General features: G+C 43.1%; 1 protein-coding gene across 1 annotated transcript; it reads left to right on the forward strand.

Moving 5' to 3' along the window:
• Positions 1 to 3517: 3517 nt before the first annotated feature.
• LOC130872853 (zinc finger protein 699-like) lies at positions 3518 to 18539 on the forward strand. The gene is made up of 6 exons (XM_057767175.1): positions 3518 to 3874; positions 12261 to 12353; positions 13005 to 13131; positions 14285 to 14356; positions 14855 to 14937; positions 16604 to 18539. Exons 2-6 carry the CDS (start codon positions 12321 to 12323, stop codon positions 17912 to 17914), a joined length of 1626 nt encoding a protein of 541 aa, XP_057623158.1. The 5' UTR covers positions 3518 to 3874; positions 12261 to 12320; the 3' UTR covers positions 17915 to 18539.
• Positions 18540 to 19937: the final 1398 nt, after the last annotated feature.

Genomic DNA, 19937 nt, shown 5'->3' on the forward strand with positions numbered 1-19937 from the left:
AGGACTCTTGGGTAATAATTTATGGCTGAAATTGGCTATTGGGGGATACTTAGTAAGACTTCTTTTTTCATCATCGATGACCCTTCTATACCAAATATATTAAAGACAAATTTGGTGGGATTACGAATTCCTCCTATTGAATATGTTACTGTTGCTAGGGACAATGTCACATTCCAGTCTAACATAATTTGGGAAAATATTCAAAGACTTCCATGTCTTTTCTCTTCTATAACTATTTTTTATGTTTTGACACAATGAGGAAAATTCTCAGTGTAGGGATGTAAACATCCAATTTTTAACTCATGGAAAAGCTTTACCTATGGTTGGTCCCTTTTCCACAGGAACCATACTATTATTTTTCTATGAACCAAATTTTATGGTTTACATGCCCTTGGTCACATGCTTTCCACATTGACTGAAATCCAACTGCATTATGCACAAAATGCTGAAACCTTCCCATTTATTGCGATGTCCATTAAAGCTTATGTCCATCCCTGAGACAGCTACTGTAGCTACTTTTCTTCTTGTTGTACCTTTTGTAGGCATTCAGCAGAAGACTACAAAACTGGCATGTGCTATTACCAACACCATTAACATAACAACTCAAATATTAGGAGAATTAAATCAACAACTAGGAGCAGTTAGGACTGCTATATTACAAAATTAGGCAATACTGGATTCTCTCTTATGGAAAGAGTAGCTGGGATGGCTGAAAGTCCCTGGCCTGTGCTGACAACCTAACTCCTCTCAGCAATCACATGCAACTAGATCAGTCACAAGACACTGCTAGGCATTTCTCACAACCACACTGGGCCATCCTGCTTTGGGTCTCCCCATTCCTCAGACCACTAAATAGCTGTTGTTTTTTTGCTGACCTTCCCTTCCATACCTTTTCTTTTTAGTTCAGGTCCCACATCTGGTGTCCTGGCCTAGTTTGGCCACCCTCTGTCTGCACTGCAACCTACCTCTAGCTAATCCGCCAGGACCTACCCTAATAGCCACTGCCCACAAGTCCCTTCAATGATACAGCCAACCTCTCCGAGACTCAGCTAGAGATCCCTCATCTTTCTCTACAGTCTATTCTGATGAATCTTCCTGACTCCCCTGACCCAACCTGCTAGATCTAACGTGGGTCTCACATCTAATGCCCTGGCCTAGACTGGCCTTCCCTGCCAGTGCTGCAACCAATCTCTCGACTTCTGCCAGGACACTTCCTATTCAACCTTCAACCCTCACCCCTACCACCATAACCAAACTTTCCCAAGCCAGATCTACACACACTCCAGGCTTAAAACAGGAAGCAGATCCTGTACACCAGGCTAGTCCCTCTGTTTACCTGACTTCATTCCACCAAGCCATTCCCAACCCACCTGCATGCTCTCCATTATTTCTAAACCTGCTCTGTCCATATCCGACTTAGAACTAACAAAAGAAGTCCACCTGCAAGATCTCATCTCAAAAATAACAATATAAAGATCAAGCCAGTGTCTTCTCTCCAAAATCTACCAGTCCAGTAGAAATGTTTACAAATGAGAATTACCTACATGAATCCTAAGACACAGAACTTAACGGAATAATTCATAAGCTTCATCGATGAATTCAAGGAGCTTATAGAAGACACAAAGAAACCACTCAATAAAATTTAAAAAACCTAAAAGACCTAGACAACAATGAGGACCCTAAGAGGGACATACATAGATCTAATCTACATGGGTAGTAGAAAAAGACAAGATTTCCTGAGTAAATTGGGAGCATGGGGACCTTGGAAGAGGGTTGAAGGGGAGGGGGGAGGCAGGGAGGGGAGCAGAGAGAAATGTAGAGCTCAATAAAAATCAATTTATAAAACTTAAAAGAAAAGAAAGAGTTTAAGGAGAATAAACAATCGAGTGACGACCAAGGAAACACAAAGCTGATGGCAATGATGAAGACAATCCAGGACATGAGGAAGAATCCAGTGAGAAAACAGAAACACTGAAGAGGACTCAGGCTGAAATGGAGATGGAATTGAAACACCCAATGACTCAGATAGAAAATTCAAAGGAAAGTCTTATGTCCTAGTTACTTTTCTATTCTGCAAAAGAGGCACCACAACAAAGGTAGCTCATAAAAGAACTGGAGGCTTGCCTGCAATTTCAGAGCCTGAATCCATGACCATGACGGTGGGAAGCATCGCAGCAGACAGGAAGGCATGGTACCACCAAAACCTACAAATGACTCCAAAATCAACACAATTACCATAATTAACATACACATTTTAACAATAACTTTAAATATTAATGTCCTCTATTCTCCAATCAAAAAACAGGTTGACTGAGTAGATCAAGAAACAAAATCCTGGGGACTGGAGAGATGACTCAGTGGTTAAGAACATTGACTGGTTCGATTCCCAGTAATCACATGGCGTCTTACCACTATCTGTGACTCCAGTTCCAGCGGATCTGATGCCCTCTTCTGGATTCAACAGGCTCTGCATGCACATGCTGCACAGACACACATGCAGGCAAGACACCCATGCACCTAAAATAAAATTAATTAAAATTTAAAAAGAAACAAATCCATGCACCTGCTGTCTACAAGGATCTGTGATTGTGCTTTTTGTGGGGTATCCACCAGAGAAGACTGCTCGGACTTGAGTTTAAGCCAATAGAAAAGCCAGGTGGTGGTGGCACACACTTTTAATCAAGCAAGCAAGCAAGCAGAGGTAGGTGGATGGATATCTGTGAGTTTGAGGCCTGCCTGGTCTACAGAGCGAGTACTAGGATTGACTCCGTAGCTACTGGGAAACCCTGTCTTGAAAAAACAGCCCCCACCCCAAAAAAATAAATAAATAAAACAGACACGAGGTTAAGCCAATAGAAAGTCTTTATTAGCCAGCTGGTGACTACACTGGGTGGTCAGGATCCCACTATAAGCCAAGCCTTTCTCAGCATGAGCTTTTAAGCAGAAAAGCCATGTCCTGGGTTGACATACTTCAGTTAACAAGAACACTTAGCTGGAAGCAGAACCACAGAAGCCAAAAGGCAAAGTTAGTACATTTAGAGACATCATGGTGTCAGCTTTGCTAAGGTCTGTTACATGCTTTACAATCTTCTTTGTTCTGTCACTATAATAATTTCGTGAAACAGTTACATTTGCACGTGGAATTTGGGGTAACTTCAAATCTGTGTTCCTGGGCCAAAGTAGGTCATATTTGCCTCGAGAATAGTCTCAGTCTTCTCTGACTCACTATGCAGGCTAGCCATGAACTCACGGAGATCTGTCTGCCTTTGCCTCTTAAGTGAACGACAGAGAGGGGCAGGTTTAAGATCTAAATCAAACATGGTGGAGCTACGGACAACTGTGCCCCATCACCTGGGTCCTCCATAAGAGCAACACTCCTAATCCCAGAGCCATTTCTCAGTTCCTAAATTCCACCTCTGTCCAGGGTGGCCAAGACCCGAATCCCCAGGACGGAAGCGGAAGTGACACCGACATAGAGCCCCCCTTTTTTTTCTAGCGATGGCTCCGTCCTGAAGTTCCCAGTGCCTTTCTTCGCGTCTGGTCCATCTTTACTCCCTGGGAGTCGAGGAGGGGGGCGCGACGGCGGCCGTGAAGGGTCAGGGTAAGGCGTGGCTGTGTCCGCAGCCCGCGGACAGGCCGTCCGCGTAGGCTCGGAGCCCGGGACCGGCGGGATTGGCGTGCACCTCGCCTCCCTCCGCCGCTGCGGACGCTCTCCCGGGAAGGAACTTGCGGTCTGCTCGGGCCCCCTCTGGAGAAAACTCCCAAGCCGCCTTCAGCCTTCCAGATTAGTCGGTCTTCCAGGACAGAACTCCGCCGCTCTGCATCGCCCTGCAGCCGCCGCCTCCTCTGCACCACCCCTGATTGTGGAGCTCGGGTGAGCACCGCGGGCTGGGGTTTGTGAAGGAATCTTACCTCGCAGAGTGTGGCTTTGTCTTTGGCATCGTCTGTTTAATTCTGTCATATGACATTGGGGTAGAAAAAGTGCTCTTAGGTGTCTAGCAGTAACATTTCTGTTTGGGGTGAGTGAATGTTTATTTTTCTTTTCTGTTTTTTCTTTTTCTTCTTTTCTCCCCGCTGAACGGGAACTCGCTGTGTACACCGGGTTGGCCTCGAACTCGTGAAGATCCGCCTACCTCTGCCTCCGTAGTGCTGGGATTAAAGGCGTGCGCCACCACACCCCCCCCCCCGAATACTTATTTCTTTAGTCGTTCCTTTTCTTTTTTTTTCTTCCTTTTCCTTGCCTTTCTTTATTCTCTTTTTTTCCTCTCTCTCTCTTTACCTCTTCTCCTCTTGACTTTACTACTCGTAAAACCGCTCATTCAGTGAGCTACACACTGAATATTTTGTACATAAATGTATAGATACAGTGGGACTATGGCTTTCTGCTGGTGAAAATGAGAGTACTGCTCTCTTCACCTGAAGCTGAAGGCCTGTGCATCCTTAATTTCAGGAACTAACCCTGGCTCAGAGGTCAGAGAACAATTTTCAGGAGTTGGTTCTTTTTCCACCATCTCTGGTGCTGGAGGTAAAACTTGGGTTTTCTGGCTTGGTCTTTACTCACTGATCCAAATCCATGGCTTCTGTTCTTTGAAATAGGGTGTCATGTGACCCAGGCTGGCCTCAACCTTGCTATGTAGTTGAGGCTGACCCTGAACTTCTGATCCTCCAGCCTTTACCTCCCATGCCTGGCTCTGTAGTAATTTTTGAAGAGTCTCACATTATTTAGGAAAGTCATACATTTTGCTATTTCTAATTGAAGTCTCATGGGATGTTTAAAAATGCCTGTGTTTCTTCCCGTGTGCTCCGTAACTCCAGAAGAGAGGTCTGTAAACTGCAGTAAGAGCTGCTATGAGTACCATATACTCCTTGCATTGTCCGGGCAGCAATTACTCAGTTCCTCTCTAGTAACTGTGTCTGTAGTTATCCCGTGATGTTCTGGTCGTGAGCCACAGCTGTTTCTCAAAAGCAGACGTGTTGATCTTTAAAGGAGGGCATGGTGCCTGGAGTGTGTGTGGCTCAGGGGTAGCGAACTTACTTGGCAGGCAGGAGGCTCTGAGTCTAGCCTCCGGCAGCAGATATACAAAAGGCTTAGGATTGCGCTAAAGTACCAAGAAGGCTAAGGTGTTGCCTGACATCTGGCACTTGGACCTCTTTTGGATCTGCTGAAGGATTCAGATCAGGCACTTGAAAACCTTGTTTTTAATTATTCTTCTTGTATACATGTGTATGTGATGGGTGTGGCTGTGGCACAGGGCAACTTTGTGGAGTCCATTCTTTCTTTTCGTAGGTTCTGAGGATTGAATTCAGGTTTCCAGGCTTCTAGGGCGAGCTCCTTTGCCTGCTGAGCCCCCTTCTACTATAGCTGTTGTAACTTGTTCTGGCATGCACGTGAAACAGGAGGCTGTATAGGTGCTCCAAATTCAAGTATTGGTTCAGTGTTATGTCTTGTTTTTGTTGGCATAAGGAGCAATGAAATCTTCAAATGAATGTTTTGCTCGACAACAGCACTGACCTTTAGGAAATATCACCCCGAAGTCTCCCACACTTCAAACTTCTTTTAGTGTACTTTCGTATTTGTGCCTGTGTGAAAAGACGCCACAGCAGACAGTGGAGGTCAGAGGACACCTTGCAGTTCCCCCTACTATTTTGAATCCTGGGGATTGAACTCTGTCAGCAGGCAAGCCAGCACCTCTGCCTGCTGAGCCGTCTCCCTAGCCCACCTCTCGCTCTTGCATGGGTAAGGAGGAAGTGAGTAATGTGGTGTCGTCTTTTATTTTTGAATAAGGTCTCCTCCTGTAACTGTATATGTGGCTTATTTTTTTACTCTATTACTTTTAATATTTATTTTGTTATCTTTACTCCTTTAATCCATGACTGTACTCTTTCTTCTCTCTGTCCTAAGCCCATGAACATTTACCCAACATTGTGTCCCATTCAGAGATCTTTTTTGTCTGAATCTCTTATTGTGGATCTGTAATCATTTTCTATCCAGGAGAGTTTTGTTTTGCTTTGCTTTTTTTTTTTTTTATGCTAAGCAGGCATGGCTAGCAATAATGCTGCAGCTTTGCCTGTTGGCTCCACCCTGTCCAATATGGTAGAGGTATGTTCACTGTCTCTGCGAGCCGTGCTCCAGGGACACAGAGGGTCTGTATCACCATTAAGCAACTTGTAGCACTCTGCTCAGAAACCCCATTTAAATGCTCTGTTGTAGCAGGACCTCCCAGAAGAGCCAGAGCCGTTGGTGCCACCAGTATGAACCAGCAAGCTGTCTCTGAGAGAAGCTGCACCTCTGCTTGCAGCCCGCAAACAGAGCCTATCTGAAAATTTGCGACTACCACAAGCTCCAATTGACTCCCATTTTTGTGGATCTAGAAGTAATTTTTACAAGCTTTCTTAGGATTTATGTGGAAGTACGTTGCCAAATGTTAGGCACCATTATGTAAACAGACAGAGATCATACAAAAGCTATATTAATTACAGCACTCTTTAACCAATGGCTCAGGCATATTCCTAGCTAGCTCTTATATCTTAAACTAACCCATTTCTATTCATCTGTATATAACCACAAGGCTGTGGCTTACCAGTAAGTTTCTAGTGACTTTCTTGTTCAGCAGCTACATGGTGTCTCCTCAGCTCCGCCTACTCTGTTTCTGTTCAAATTTCCTGTCTGTCTTTACTCTGCTAAGCCTTTGGCCAAAACAGCTTTATTCATCAATCAATAAAAGCAACACATATACAGAAGGACATCCCACATTAGTAGACCAGGATGGCCTCAAACTCATGGAGATCCACCTGCCTCTGACTCCCAACTACTGGGATTATAGGCATGCACCACCACTGTCTGGCTTTATTTTTAGCTTTTTGAGAGTTTCCACACTTGAGTCAGGTAGTGGTGACCCATGCCTTTAATCCCAGCACTTGGGAAGCAGGGCCAGGAGGATCTCTGAGTTTGAGGTTAGCTTGGGGTACAGAGCAAGTTCCAGGATAGCCAGGGCCACACAGAGAAACTTTATCTCGAAAAACCAGAGAGAGAAAGATTGATTGATTGATTGATTGATTGATTCTCCACATTGATTCCCGTAGTGGCTGTACCAGTTTGCAATCCCACCAACAATGAAGGAAGGTTCCTTTTCCCCCATACTCCAGTCATCATTTGCTGTTGGTTGAACTTTGCCATCAAAGTTATTCTGATTTTCTTTTCTCCAATTGCTAGGGATAATAAACATTTTTTTAAGTTTTATTTGTTTGTTTTTCTTTTGAGAACTTTTCAGGTCCCAGGCTCATATTTTGAATGGGTCATTTGTTGCTTGTTTTGTTTTCTTTCTTTCTTTCTTCTTTTTTTTTTTTTAAGCTCTTTATATATTCAGGGAATTAATCCTATGTCAGATGTACAGTGGGCAAAGATTCTTCCCCTTTCTGTGGGCTTTGTCTTTACACAACAGATTGTTTCTTTAGATGCACAGAAGCCTTTCAGCTTTGGTAATTGTTAAGCTTAATTCCTGGGCAGATGGAGTACTATTCAGGAGGTCCTTTGATAGAGGAAGGTCATTAAAAAAGAAACTGCTTGGCCCTCATAGATTAGAACATAGGTGGGTGGAGTAAACAGAACAGAATGCTGGGAGGAAGAGGAAGTGAGCTCAGATGCAGGGCAGCTCCTCTCAGAGCCAGACGCCATGCAGCTCATCGCCAGGGCAGACGCAATGAAGCAAGCCACCAGGTCAGACATGCTGAATTTTTCCCGGTAAGACTGATGCTACACAGATTATTAGAGATGGGTTGATCGGGATATGAGAATTAGCCAGCAAGGGCTAGAGCTAATGGGCCAAGCAGTGTTTAAAAGAATACAGTTTGTGTGTTGTTATTTCGGGGCATAAGCTAGCCAGGCGACCAGGAGCTGGGGCGGCAGGAACACAGCCCATTGGGGCGTGGTCTCTCAGCGGCTATTGGCTGGAGGAGCGGAAGGACCTCCCGCAACAGTCCGTCCCTACACCTGCATCATTAGGGTGATGCCTGTGTTCTCTCCTAGCACTTTCATTATCTCAGGTCTCAGGTTTAGGTCTTTGATCCATTCGGAGTTAGTTTTTGTGCAAGGTGGTAGATACGGGTCTAATTTTGTGCTTCTACATGTGGACATTAAATTTTCCCAGCACCATGTGTTGAAGATGTCTCTTTCTTCCGCTTATGTTTATCTATCATTGTCAAATATTAAGAGGTGAAGTTATGTGCACTCATATTTGGATCTTTAATTTTCCCCCATTGGTCTACATGTCTTTTTTTTTTAATATAATTTATTTATTTTTATTTTATGTACATTGGTGTTTTGCCTGCAGGTATGTCTGATGAGGACATCAGATCTCCTGGAACAGGAATTGTAGATGGCTGTGAGCGGCCATGTGGGTGCTGGGTTTGAACCTGGGTCCTTAGGAAGAGCAGCCGGTCTCTTAACTTCTGAGGCATCTTTAGGCCTACTGCACGTCTGTTTTTGTGCCAGTACCCTATTGTTTTTATGTCTGTTGACTCTGTGATATATCTTAAGATCTAGAATAGTAATCCTTTCGGTGTTCTTTTTCTTAAGGATTGTTTGACTATACGGGATCTTTGGTGGTTCCATATAAATTTTAAGATAGTTTTTCCTTCTATTTCTGTGAAGAATGAGAAGGGGATTCATCAGTTTTTGAGACAGGATCTTGATACATAGGTCCAGTTGGCTTGGAACTTGTAGGAATCTTTCTGCCTCAACCTCCCGAGTGTGGAGGCTACTACCTCTGTTTGCTTCTATCACAAAAACCTCCACTTTATATGCCAGACATCTAATTGTAGGGATTCTGCCAGCCAAGAATGTCTATATTCTAGTGATGTGGGAGTCCCCTCTGTGTGCTATCATTACCATTAATGAATAAAGAAACTTAGGTAGGCAGGGAAGACAGAACTGAATGCTAGGAGAAAGAAGGATGGAGCCAGAGGGATGCCATGGATCCGCCACTGCAGATAGACATGCTGAACTTTTGCTGGTAGGCCACGACCTCGTGGTGATACACAGATTAATGGAGATGGGTTAAATTAATATGTAAGAGTTAGCCAATAAGAAGTTAGAGCGAATGAGCCAAGCAGCATTTTAATTAATACAGTTTCTATGTGATTATTTTGGCTCTGGGCAGCCGGGACAAGCAAGCGGTTCCTTGCAACATTGTAGTTACACATATAGAAAGTAGGAAAATAACCACAGGATTGGCCTGCTCTTCAGTTAGTCCATCAGTGAGCTAAGACTTGTTAAAGGTGAACTGGAGCCTGGCAGTATAGCTCAGCAATAGAGTGCCTGCCTAGCATGGACAGGACTCTGAGTATTATATCGAAAAATAGCAACAACAACAAAGAAACACCAGTTAACTGGGGCACCACAAAATTATAAAGTTTGGGTGGGTATGTCAGTCCTTGAGAGGCAAAGGAGGTGGATCTCTGCAAGTCTGAGGCTAGCCTGGTCTACATCTCAAATTGTAGGTTAGTCTTTTTTTTAATATAATTTTTTAATATTTATTTATTATGTATACAATATTCTGTCTGTGTGTATGCCTGCAGGCCAGAAGAGGGCACCAGACCCCATTACAGATGGTTGTGAGCCACCATGTGGTTGCTGGGAATTGAACTCAGGACCTTTGGAAGAGCAGGAAATGCTCTTAACCTCTGAGCCATCTCTCCAGCCCCCCTAGGTTAGTCTTAAACAACCAACAAAGCAAACCTCCTTTAGAAATATTAACTTCAGCTATGTGTGGTGTGCATGTTTGTAATTCTAACCCTTGGGATGTGGAAACAGGAGGATCAGGACTTAAAAGTCATTCTTAGTCTTATTTCAAGTTCAAGGTCAACCTGGCTACTAAGATTTTGTCTCAAAAAAAAAAAATCCTGACTTCACAGAAGTGATCAGTAGTACTTGTGGAAGTCACAAATATGTTGTACAGTACAGGTTGCAGCTGTACTTCTTATCCTGTTGAGACACAAATAGCAACCACAGGAGATGAAAGCCAGGCATGGCTGCACATATCTTTAGTCCCAGCTCTTGAAAAACTGAGGCAGGAGAATCTCTAGTTCAGCCTTAGACAAAAAACATGACAGAAGATCCGAACTTTGCAAGACTTCCTGCATTCATCTCAAAACAGTTACTTGCAGTGTCTAGACCTGTTTCTCCATTAGGTCTACTGTGAAGGGCTGGTAGGGTAATTAAATAGGTTTATCTAGGATTCATCAGGTAAAGGCATTTGCCCCAAGCCAGATGACCCCAAGTCCCCCAAATCCATATAAGTAGAAGGAAAGAATCAACTAAATTATTTTCTGACCTCCACATGTGCAAGGTGGACACTTCTCTATACACGAAATAAATTCTAATTAGTTTTAAAAAAATAATAGTCAACTGGTTTATATAAATATATATTGCATATCCATACATTAGTCTTCAGTAAATGACAGTGTTGTTAGTAATACTCCTATTACAAGGTACACTGTCTATAGTAGCTTTCACTTACCTCGTATGTGGAAAGTGAGCTCATGTATGGTAATGAACTATTGCTTCTTGATGATTGGTAGGAACAGGCTCCTAATAGCCCCAAATAAAGTGTAGAGTTTCACCATCCCTTGAGATGCCTAAGTGAGGTGGCTTTAGCATGCAAGAGGAACATCTGGGCAATTCCTTCGGGATGCCAACTCCTGATGTGTTCCATGACTGGACCTGTTGTTCCTTTTCAGAGGATCTAATCTAAGTCCCCTGAACAATAAAGATCCCTGTGATCCAGGCCTGGACAGTCACACTGCCCTGCTGAGTGTACTTTAGGGCCACTTCAAAGGTTAGTGAATGGTCATGTTAACTTTCTGGTACTGGGATAAAATGCCTGGCACTGGCACTGGCGCTGGAGCTGGGATCTGCTGGTAGACCAGTTGCCTGGCATGCCTAAAGACCCTGGTTTCATGCAGCACCCTCTAAGCCAGGTATGGTGGTTCACACCTGTAATTCCATCACTTGAGAGGTATGGTAGGAAGATTAGGAATTCAAGTTTACCCCTGGCTACATATCAAGCTTAAGGCCAGCCTAGACTACATGAGACCTTGTCTCAAAACAGAGAAAAACTTGACACCAGCATCTTATAAGGAAAAGAGTTTATTGCTCTGGATTTCAGAGGTTTTGGTCCAGGTTCGCTTGGCCGTTTCTGAGCCCTTGGTAAGGCAGAAGGTCATCATGGGAAAGGTACTGTGAGAGCTGCTCACCCCATGGCAGACAGGAAGCAGAAACAGAACATGAGGTACCATGCAGAAAACAGCATCTTTTCTTCGGGAACACATCCTCAGTGGCCTACTTCCTCCGTCTAGGTCCCATACCATAAATTCTGCTACCTTGTAATAGCCCATTAAATTATGTGGCCCATAACTTAATCAATTGTTTAATCAATTGGTGATGGATCTCTCATGATTCAGTCACCTACCAAAGGAGGTACACACTGCTGTATTACCAATCTGTCAACACGTGAATTTGTGAGATCATTTCGATACCCAAACCATGACAGTGAAGATTGTAAGTCTGGCTCTTGGTGTGTGTGTTTTGATAAGTACTATATAATCCTCATGAGATATATTACTATGGGAAAATAAGGTGTCACTTCTCCGACTTGAAGTTCTCTTCCCTATAAAATGAGACATTTTCCTAGTGGGTAGCATGGTTCATCTGCTTGTTTCCAGTTCTAGGTGACACAGGACTGCTCTGGCGTCATGTTTGTGTATATAGGTGAGTTTTCTCAGGTGTGCAGGATTACATGGGTTTCATATTAGGGCAGTGTACTGGTTATTGTTCATAATCAACAGGTTCTAACATCACCTAGGGGGCAGATCTCTGGGCACACACTGTCTAGATTAGGGCGGCCTCTGAGAAGGTCTGTGAGACTTACCTTGATTAGGTTACTTTATGGGGGAAGACCCATCGAAACGTTGGCAAGGATCCTGGGATGTCTGTAATGGAGAGTGAGCAATGCATTCATTGCTTTTCTGCTTCCTGATTGTGGCTGTGATGTGAACAGCTGCTTGAAGCTCCTTTCCTTTCCCATCATGATGGACTGGGCCCTGGAGCTGTGAGCCAGAATCAGCACCTCCTCCTTCAGTTCGCTTTGTCAGAGGATTTTTACCACAGCCACAGGAGAGGAGACTACGGCAGACAGGATGATGTCAAGGCGTACAAGAATTTAAGGCCACTCTGCGTCCTCATGTCTTCTGTCTTTTTCCAGGAACTCTTTGTCAGAGACTCAGACTCTGTTCTTGAAGAAAAGATAAAGGTAGAGAAGAAGATGGTGGCTGATTGTCTGACCAATTGTTACCAGGTATGTAGGTCTGTGTCTCACCCCACCCTGTAGTCCCCACTTCTTCAGGGCGGGCTTACATCCAGAGTCTAAAACAAGTAGAAGCTCCCTCAAGAGCCGAGTACCTAGCTGAATTTCTGAGAGAGTGGGGACTCTGATATGGTTGAGGTAATACCTAAAACTCATTCCAGATTTCAATAATTACTAATTAATCTTTGCACATTAATTATGTCCAGTTCAGTTATTCTGACAGATGATAAGGAAGATCTAGTGTCCTTTTTTTGCCGTATTTGTCTGTTACTGCTAAGGTGATATATGTAGTGTGCTGAGAAATATATTTTAAGAAATTGAGAGAAGGGCTTTTCGTCTGTTCACCTGTCAGAGGATCATTAATTGTAAATGTCTAGAGCAAATCAACAAGTTGAGTGTAGATGTGGGCAGGGGTATTGGGGCCACTAAGTCCTGGGCAGTCAATGGATGCTCTAAGATCCGTGTGGATATTAGGTCTTGCTTCAATGTAGAGAACATTGGAGCACATGTTATTGTTTACTCAATATCTCTCTCGCTTTCTCTTTCTCTCTCTCTTAATCTGTGTGTGTGTGTTTGTATGTGTGTGGTGTGTGTGTGTGTGTGTGTGTATGTGTGGTGTGTGTGTGTGTGTGTGTGATTTAGGTCTCGGTGACCTTTGATGATGTGGCTGTGGACTTCACCCAAGAAGAATGGATTTTATTGGATCAGGCTCACAGAGACCTCTACAGAGAGGTGATGCTGGAGAACTACCAGAACCTGGCCTCAGCAGGTAGGACTGCCACCGCTCCTTACAGCTTCCTAGGGAGGAGAAGGACGGCATATCCTGGGTGTGCAATGGGAAGTACAGACACACAAACTTTGTCCTGAGTCTGTCTGTGGGAGATAAGATCCAAGAGTCCCAGTGGATACCTAAAACTGTAGGCGAAACTGAACTGTACCTAAAGCTGTAGGCGAAACTGAACTGTACCTAAAGCTGTAGGCGAAACTGAACTGTATGTACAGTTGAGCTAATACTTTGAGTTCCTTTTTCTTGATTTTGCACATTGGAGATTTAATTTTTGGAAGCAAGATTTCATTGTAGTTAAGGTTGACCTTGTCCTGATCTTGTCTCCGCTTTCCAAGTGCTGGGATCATAGATACATACCATAACATCTGACTGGAAACTTCTTTTTTTTTTTTTTTGGTTTTTCGAGACAGGGTTTCTCTGTGGTTTTGGAGCCTGTCCTGGAACTAGCTCTTATAGACCAGGCTGGTCTCGAACTCACAGAGATCCGCCTGCCTCTGCCTCCCGAGTGCTGGGATTAAAGGCGTGCGCCACCACCGCCCAGCTGGAAACTTCTTGAGAGTAGATATTAATTAGCATTAGGCTGGAGAGATGGCTCAGCAGTTAAAAGCACTTGTTACTCTTGCAAAGGACCCAGGCTTGGTTCCCTGCTCCCAGGTAGCAGCTCACAACCTTGAGCTGCTGTAAATTCAGTTCCAGATTGGCTGCCTCTTCGGGCCTCGGGGTATTGTGTACACATACTACACACATACATGAAAGCAAAACACCCAAATAAGAAATAAAACTTCTGAGCCAAGTGTGATTATCAACTGTGGTGTCAATTCAGCAGTAATCAGGGCATAGAAGAGGCAGCATTTGCTCGTTTAACCTCTCTGGAATAACTGCCCTGCTTTCATTAGAAGCATAGCTTCATGGCCTGGCATGATGGCACACACCTTAAATCGAAGTACTCAGGAGGAAGATAGACAGCTTTTTATGAGTTTGAGGCCATCCTGGTTTACATATCATGTTCCAGGACTACATAGTGATACCCGGTCCAAAAAAACAGAAACAAAAACCCAAACAGCTCCTGAATTATGCTGACTTTTATACTCTTTTGCATGAACTTCCTCCGTGAATGCACTTGGCCATGTATCAGGATGCGAGGTCATCAAACCCAGTCTGATTTCCTGGCTGGAAGAAGAGGATTTGCATAGAGAAGATCTCCAAGGTGAGTGCTTGTGAAGGATGTGTTAAGAATTAAATGTGAAGTCTTTAAAAGATGCACTTGGTGGCTTTAAGTGTGGGCCCTGTACCTGAAAGGGCACAGAACCCTCTATTTCATAGATAGACTCTTACTTTTTGCCTTCTCAGGTGTTCCTGTAATTTTGCAAAATGACCTATTGTGTTTCGTGTTTATTATTGTTGTTTATATTCTTTGCTCAGATCTTTGCTACTTTGCAGCCCTGATAGTGCAGTTCTTGTTTGCCATGAGTTTTAATTTTCAAAGAGTCAGTTTGCAATAAAACATTTAAAACTCACATCCTTAGTGTAGTCAATTTATTGACCTGGTCAAAATGATCACACTTTTCTTTTTTCTTGGCCAGGTTCAGTAGAAACATTCAAAAAAGCCCTATATCTTTTAATTTGTAACTGTTCATTCATTCATTCATTCATTCATTCATTTATTTTGGCTAACTCTTAACTTTCCTTTTCTGTTTATTTCCAGAATGGGAAATGCCACTTGGCACTAAAGAGTCAACTCTGCGTCAGGAGTTTTTGAGGGGACAGACTCCCAGTAGAATACAAACAGTAAGACTGACTAAAGATATTTGTTATTTCCTCATTCCTAGGCGCTTGTGAATTCCCTTGTAGAAAGCCAAATAGCATGCACCCAGTAGAGAGCAGCAGTGTATCTAAGAAGTATTTTGAATATAATGAATTTTTGGGTGACCCAAACTGATCATAAAACCTATTCTTTTAAAAACAAACAAACAAACAAACAAACCTATTCTTTAAGAAATCCCGCTGGCCAAGATGGCTCAGTGGGTAAAGACTCTTGAATTCTAGTCTGACAACGTGAGCTTGATCCACAGCGCCCACAAGGTGGGAGGAGGGAAGGGGCTCTCACAGGTGTCCTCTTGCCTCTTCATGCGCACTGCCATATGTATGCATTCTCCCCTCCAAAGTCAATAAGTTCTATTTGTTTATTTTATTTATTTAAGACAGGCTCTCACATAGCCCTGGATGGCCTGGTGTTCACTCTCTAGACGATGAAGACCTAAAATTCCAACTCAGTGACATCTGTATATGTCACCTAGCATAACAGAGAGAGAGAGAGAGAGAGAGAGAGAGAGAGAGAGAGAGAGAGAGAGAGATCCCACAAGTACATGGCCCCACATGTGTAACTAGATACTAGCTTTTAAGGCAATTTGTCTATATCTTAACCATTATTTTGAGCTTATATCAAATGGCAACTACTGTTGCATCTTTCAGTTTGAAAGAAAGCATGGCAGAAATTCTAAAGATGCTATTAAAAAGTTGAACATACTTTACCATTCGTTCATAGCAACAGGAGAGAACAGTGTTGGTGATGTTAACCAGGAGATTTCTTATTTATCGCACTCAGGAAAGATTGGGAATTTTGTAGAAAATCAGCACAAATGATGAAAATAAGAGAAGTGATATTCACCCTACTAAGAAAAATGTCTTAGGATCTAGGTCAAAACTTGGAGTGATAGAGTCCTCCTAAGTACTGATTCCTGCACATATATTACTGATTTCTGAGGTTCTTAAAATAATTTCATTACTATGCTCAGGCAAAGCCAAGCATGGTGGTGCACACCTTTAATCTGGGTACTTGGGGGGCAAAGTCGGGTAGATCTCTGAGTTTGAGGCTAGCCCGGTCTATTTAATAGAGAGGCACCTTCTCAATAAACAAAAAAAGAAGAAAAGGCCAGGGGTCAGGTGTGGTGGCACATACCTAACCTTTAATTCCAGCATACAGAAGGCAAAGGCAAGTGGAGCTCTGTGAGTTTAAAGCCAGCCTTCTCTACATATTGAGCTTCAGGCCAGCTGTGGCTACATAATAGGAACCTGTCTCAAACACAAAACTGCCAAAATACTAAGGCATCTTTCCAAATTAAAACTGGTGGTGCTAGACTTTAGAATAAGAGTCTTGCATATAGGGGCTGGAGAGATGGCTCAGAGGTTAAGAGCATTGCCTGCTCTTCCAAAGGTCCTGAGTTCAATTCCCAGCAACCACATGGTGGCTCACAACCATCTGTAATGGGGTCTGGTGCCTGCAAGCATACTCAGACAGAATATTGTATACATAATAAATAAATAAATATTTTTAAAAAAGAGTCTTGCATATAGTCAAAATGGCAAAAATCATCATCTTTCTGCCTTCACATAAGTGGAGTCCTTCAGTGAGTCTGAAAAATTCTCTAACGATAAATCATCCCCTTATCAACAGGTCAGAAGCCACAGTGCACGAGAACTCTGTTACTATGTACAATGTGGAGAGATCTTCAGTGAGCATTCATATTTCAAGACACAAGTGAAAACTCACAGCACTTGCAACACTGGACATTTTACTCACTCGAGTCAGGATGCCTCTGTTCAAATGCACACCATAAAAACGTATCCGTGTAAGATCTGTGGAAGAGCCTTTGGACGTTCTTCAAATCTTAATAGACACTTACGAAGTCACACTGGAGAAAAACCCTATGAATGTAAGGAATGTGGGAAAGCCTTCACTACCTACTCGAGGCTAGTGGAACATTTTAGAACTCATACTGGAGAGAAACCGTATAAATGCAAGGATTGTGGAAAAGCCTTTGCTAAGCGCTCAGGCCTTATAACACATATATCAACTCATGCTTCAGAAAAACCCTTTGCGTGTAAAGAGTGTGGGAAGGCCTTTGCTTCCTCTCCACGCCTTAGTCAACATGTAAGAATTCACAGTGGAGAGAGACCTTACATATGTAAGGAATGTGGAAGAGCCTTCCTGACTTCCTCGTACCTACGGAACCACATAGGAAGAACTCACAGTGGAGAGAGACCCTATATATGTGGGGAATGTGGGAAAGCCTTCCATTCCTACTCGAATCTCCGTAGACATGTGAGAACTCACAGTGGAGAGAGACCCTATATATGCAAGGAATGTGGAAAAGCCTTCCTCAATTCCTCATACCTACATAACCATATAAGAAAAACTCACAGTGGAGAGATGCCTCATATATGTGGGGAATGTGGGAAAGTCTTCCATGCTTCCTCATACCTGCGTAGGCACTTAAGAACACACAGTGGGGAGAGACCGTGCATATGTAAGGAGTGTGGGAAAGCCTTCCTCAACTCCTCGTACTTACGCAAACATCTAACCATTCATACTGGAGACAAGCCCTACGAGTGTAAAGAATGTGGGAAAGCCTACCGTAGGTACAATCTGCTGCATGACCATTTAAAAACCCACACAGTGGAGAAACCATTTGAATGTGATGTATGTGGGAAGTCCTTTCAATATTTTTCATACCTTACTAAACACATTCGTATTCACACCGGAACAAAACCCTATAAGTGTAAGTATTGTGGCAAAGATTTCACTACTTCCTCAAGCCGAACTGAACATATCCGAACTCACACTGGTGAGAGGCCCTATGAGTGTACGGAATGTGAGAAAACCTTCACTTCATCCTCGAACCTCATTCATCATGCAAAAATCCACACTAGAGAGAAACCTTTCGCTGAGAATGTAGGGAAGGCTACAGCAGATTTTACCTACTAACCGAACACTAGTACCTCATGGTGAATAGAATCACTTCAGGTAGGAAGAACGTCAAATATCCTTAGTCCTTCGTGTCTTGATTTCATCAGACTGGAACTTACACTATTAAGAAACCGGTGTGGAACAGCCCCAATGATGACAGTTTACTTTGGAAACACAAAAGAACCCATACTCAAGATGCCCCATGAATTAAGGAAAGAAATACTAAAGCCGACACTATTTCCTAGGAACTTATTAAACATGTGAGACTTTGCAGTAAAGGGAAATACACTGATATAAGACATACAGAAGGTTGTAGTCCTGCTAAGTACTTTTAATTCATTAGTTCCAGCAGTTGAGAAAACTTTTTGAAAGTAAGGAATGTTAGAAAGTCACATAAACTTAATCCTCAGTGTTTAGTAAAAAATATAATTCATACCTAAGAGAAATCAGCTGTCTGGAAATTCTGTCTGTGTGCCTGAAATGTGGTATTGCTGGCAGCAGTAAGGCCTGTTGGATGCTGTTTATTTTGAACTTTCGATGTCTGTCCTGATAGCCCTAGAGTGATATGTTTTCTTTCCTCTAAGCAACGCCATTTCATCTTGATGGTTACAACTTCTGGGTAGCAAGCTGGTGATAATGGAGACTTGTGGAATATAAACATTGTTTTAGTGTAGATTCTCTAGTTGGCTTATACTATTAAACATGCTGGCCTCTAACAACTTCTAGCAACTACATTTCATAATACGGTTCCCATGGTCTTTAGAATGTCCTTGTTCTGTCACAACTTTTAGGTAAAAGGTGATATAAATAAATAGCTAAGCAAACAGACTAGCAAAGCCTTTTACCCGAAACACATTAGGCTGTGAATCTATAGATGGCTCAGTCCTCAAGGAGGCCAGAGCCCTCGTGACCTCGCGCATCTCACACTGAACACTGCAGCCCTGGGGACCAAGTATGTGAACTTTCAGAGTACATTTCAGATACAAATCATAATACGATCCCTCCCAAGTTCTGGTAAGTCCTCAAGATTTCAAATAGCTCAAGTGCTTGGGAGCATGTATTTTATAGTCATTTTAAATTCGTGGTGGTTTTCTGTGTGTGTGTGTGTGTGGGAATGGAATAGGCGTACATGTCACAGTGCACATGGAGATCAGAAGACAGTTTGCAGGAATCTGCTCAGTTCTTTCACCATGTGTGTCCCAGGGATAGAACTCAGGTTGTCAGGCACAGCTTGGCAAGCACCTTCCCTCACTGAGCCATCTCACTGGCCAAAAGTTTTCATATTCAAAGCAATCGGAGGCTGAAGAGGTGGCTGTGTGGTTCAGAATACTTGCTGCTAGTCCAGAGGACCAGAGTTCTGTTCCCAGCACTCACTCTGACATGTTCACAACTGCCTGTAACTCGAGTCCCAGGGGATCAGACTCCCTCTTGTGGTCCCTGGATACTCATGTGCAGGTACACATGCAGACACATGAGTAATGAAGTCTTTGTAAAAAGAAAATCAATCTAGAGTCCTGAACCCTATTCTCTGGGAACACACCCAACCTATATGTCCCATATCCCAAATCAGTCTAGATCAAAGAAAGCTGAAGAGAAATAGAGACGTCATCTGTATTCTTATTCATTTGATTTATTCAAAATGATTGATCTTAAAAAAATTTTTTCCAGCAATACTTTTCCTTCTTGGCAGAAATTTCAATAATACTGTGGCTAATACTTTTTTGCTTGCTTACATCCTCGCCTCCTTCATTCTGTTTTTGCCTCTGTAGGTCTGGATGGTGTGTCATTCTGCGCCCTTGCTCAGTACAATGCATAAGAAACTTCAATTAATCAGGCACCAGTATGGCTTCCCATGATACTCATAGCAACCATCTCTTCATAGTTGATGTTTTCTGTATTGTTCGGTGTGCTTTGGGCAGTGCCTGGGGTATAGCTGCCACTCTACTGCATTTTTGTTGTTGTTTTGGTTTGTTTTTCGAGACAGGTTTCACCGTTTAGCGCTGGCTGTGCTGGAACTCGCTTTGTAGACCAGGCTGACTGA

Source organism: Chionomys nivalis, chromosome 4, assembly GCF_950005125.1.
Source record: "Chionomys nivalis chromosome 4, mChiNiv1.1, whole genome shotgun sequence".
Classification (NCBI taxonomy): domain Eukaryota; kingdom Metazoa; phylum Chordata; class Mammalia; order Rodentia; family Cricetidae; genus Chionomys; species Chionomys nivalis.

Bases quoted from the DNA above. Each gene is read 5' to 3' on its own strand.
- LOC130872853 (XM_057767175.1), top strand. From the start codon at position 12,321: ATGGTGGCTGATTGTCTGACCAATTGTTACCAG. The intron at 13,132-14,284 runs GTAGGACTGCCA...GCCATGTATCAG, and splicing joins CCAGAACCTGGCCTCAGCAG to GATGCGAGGTCATCAAACCC. The intron at 14,357-14,854 runs GTGAGTGCTTGT...GTTTATTTCCAG, and splicing joins GCATAGAGAAGATCTCCAAG to AATGGGAAATGCCACTTGGC.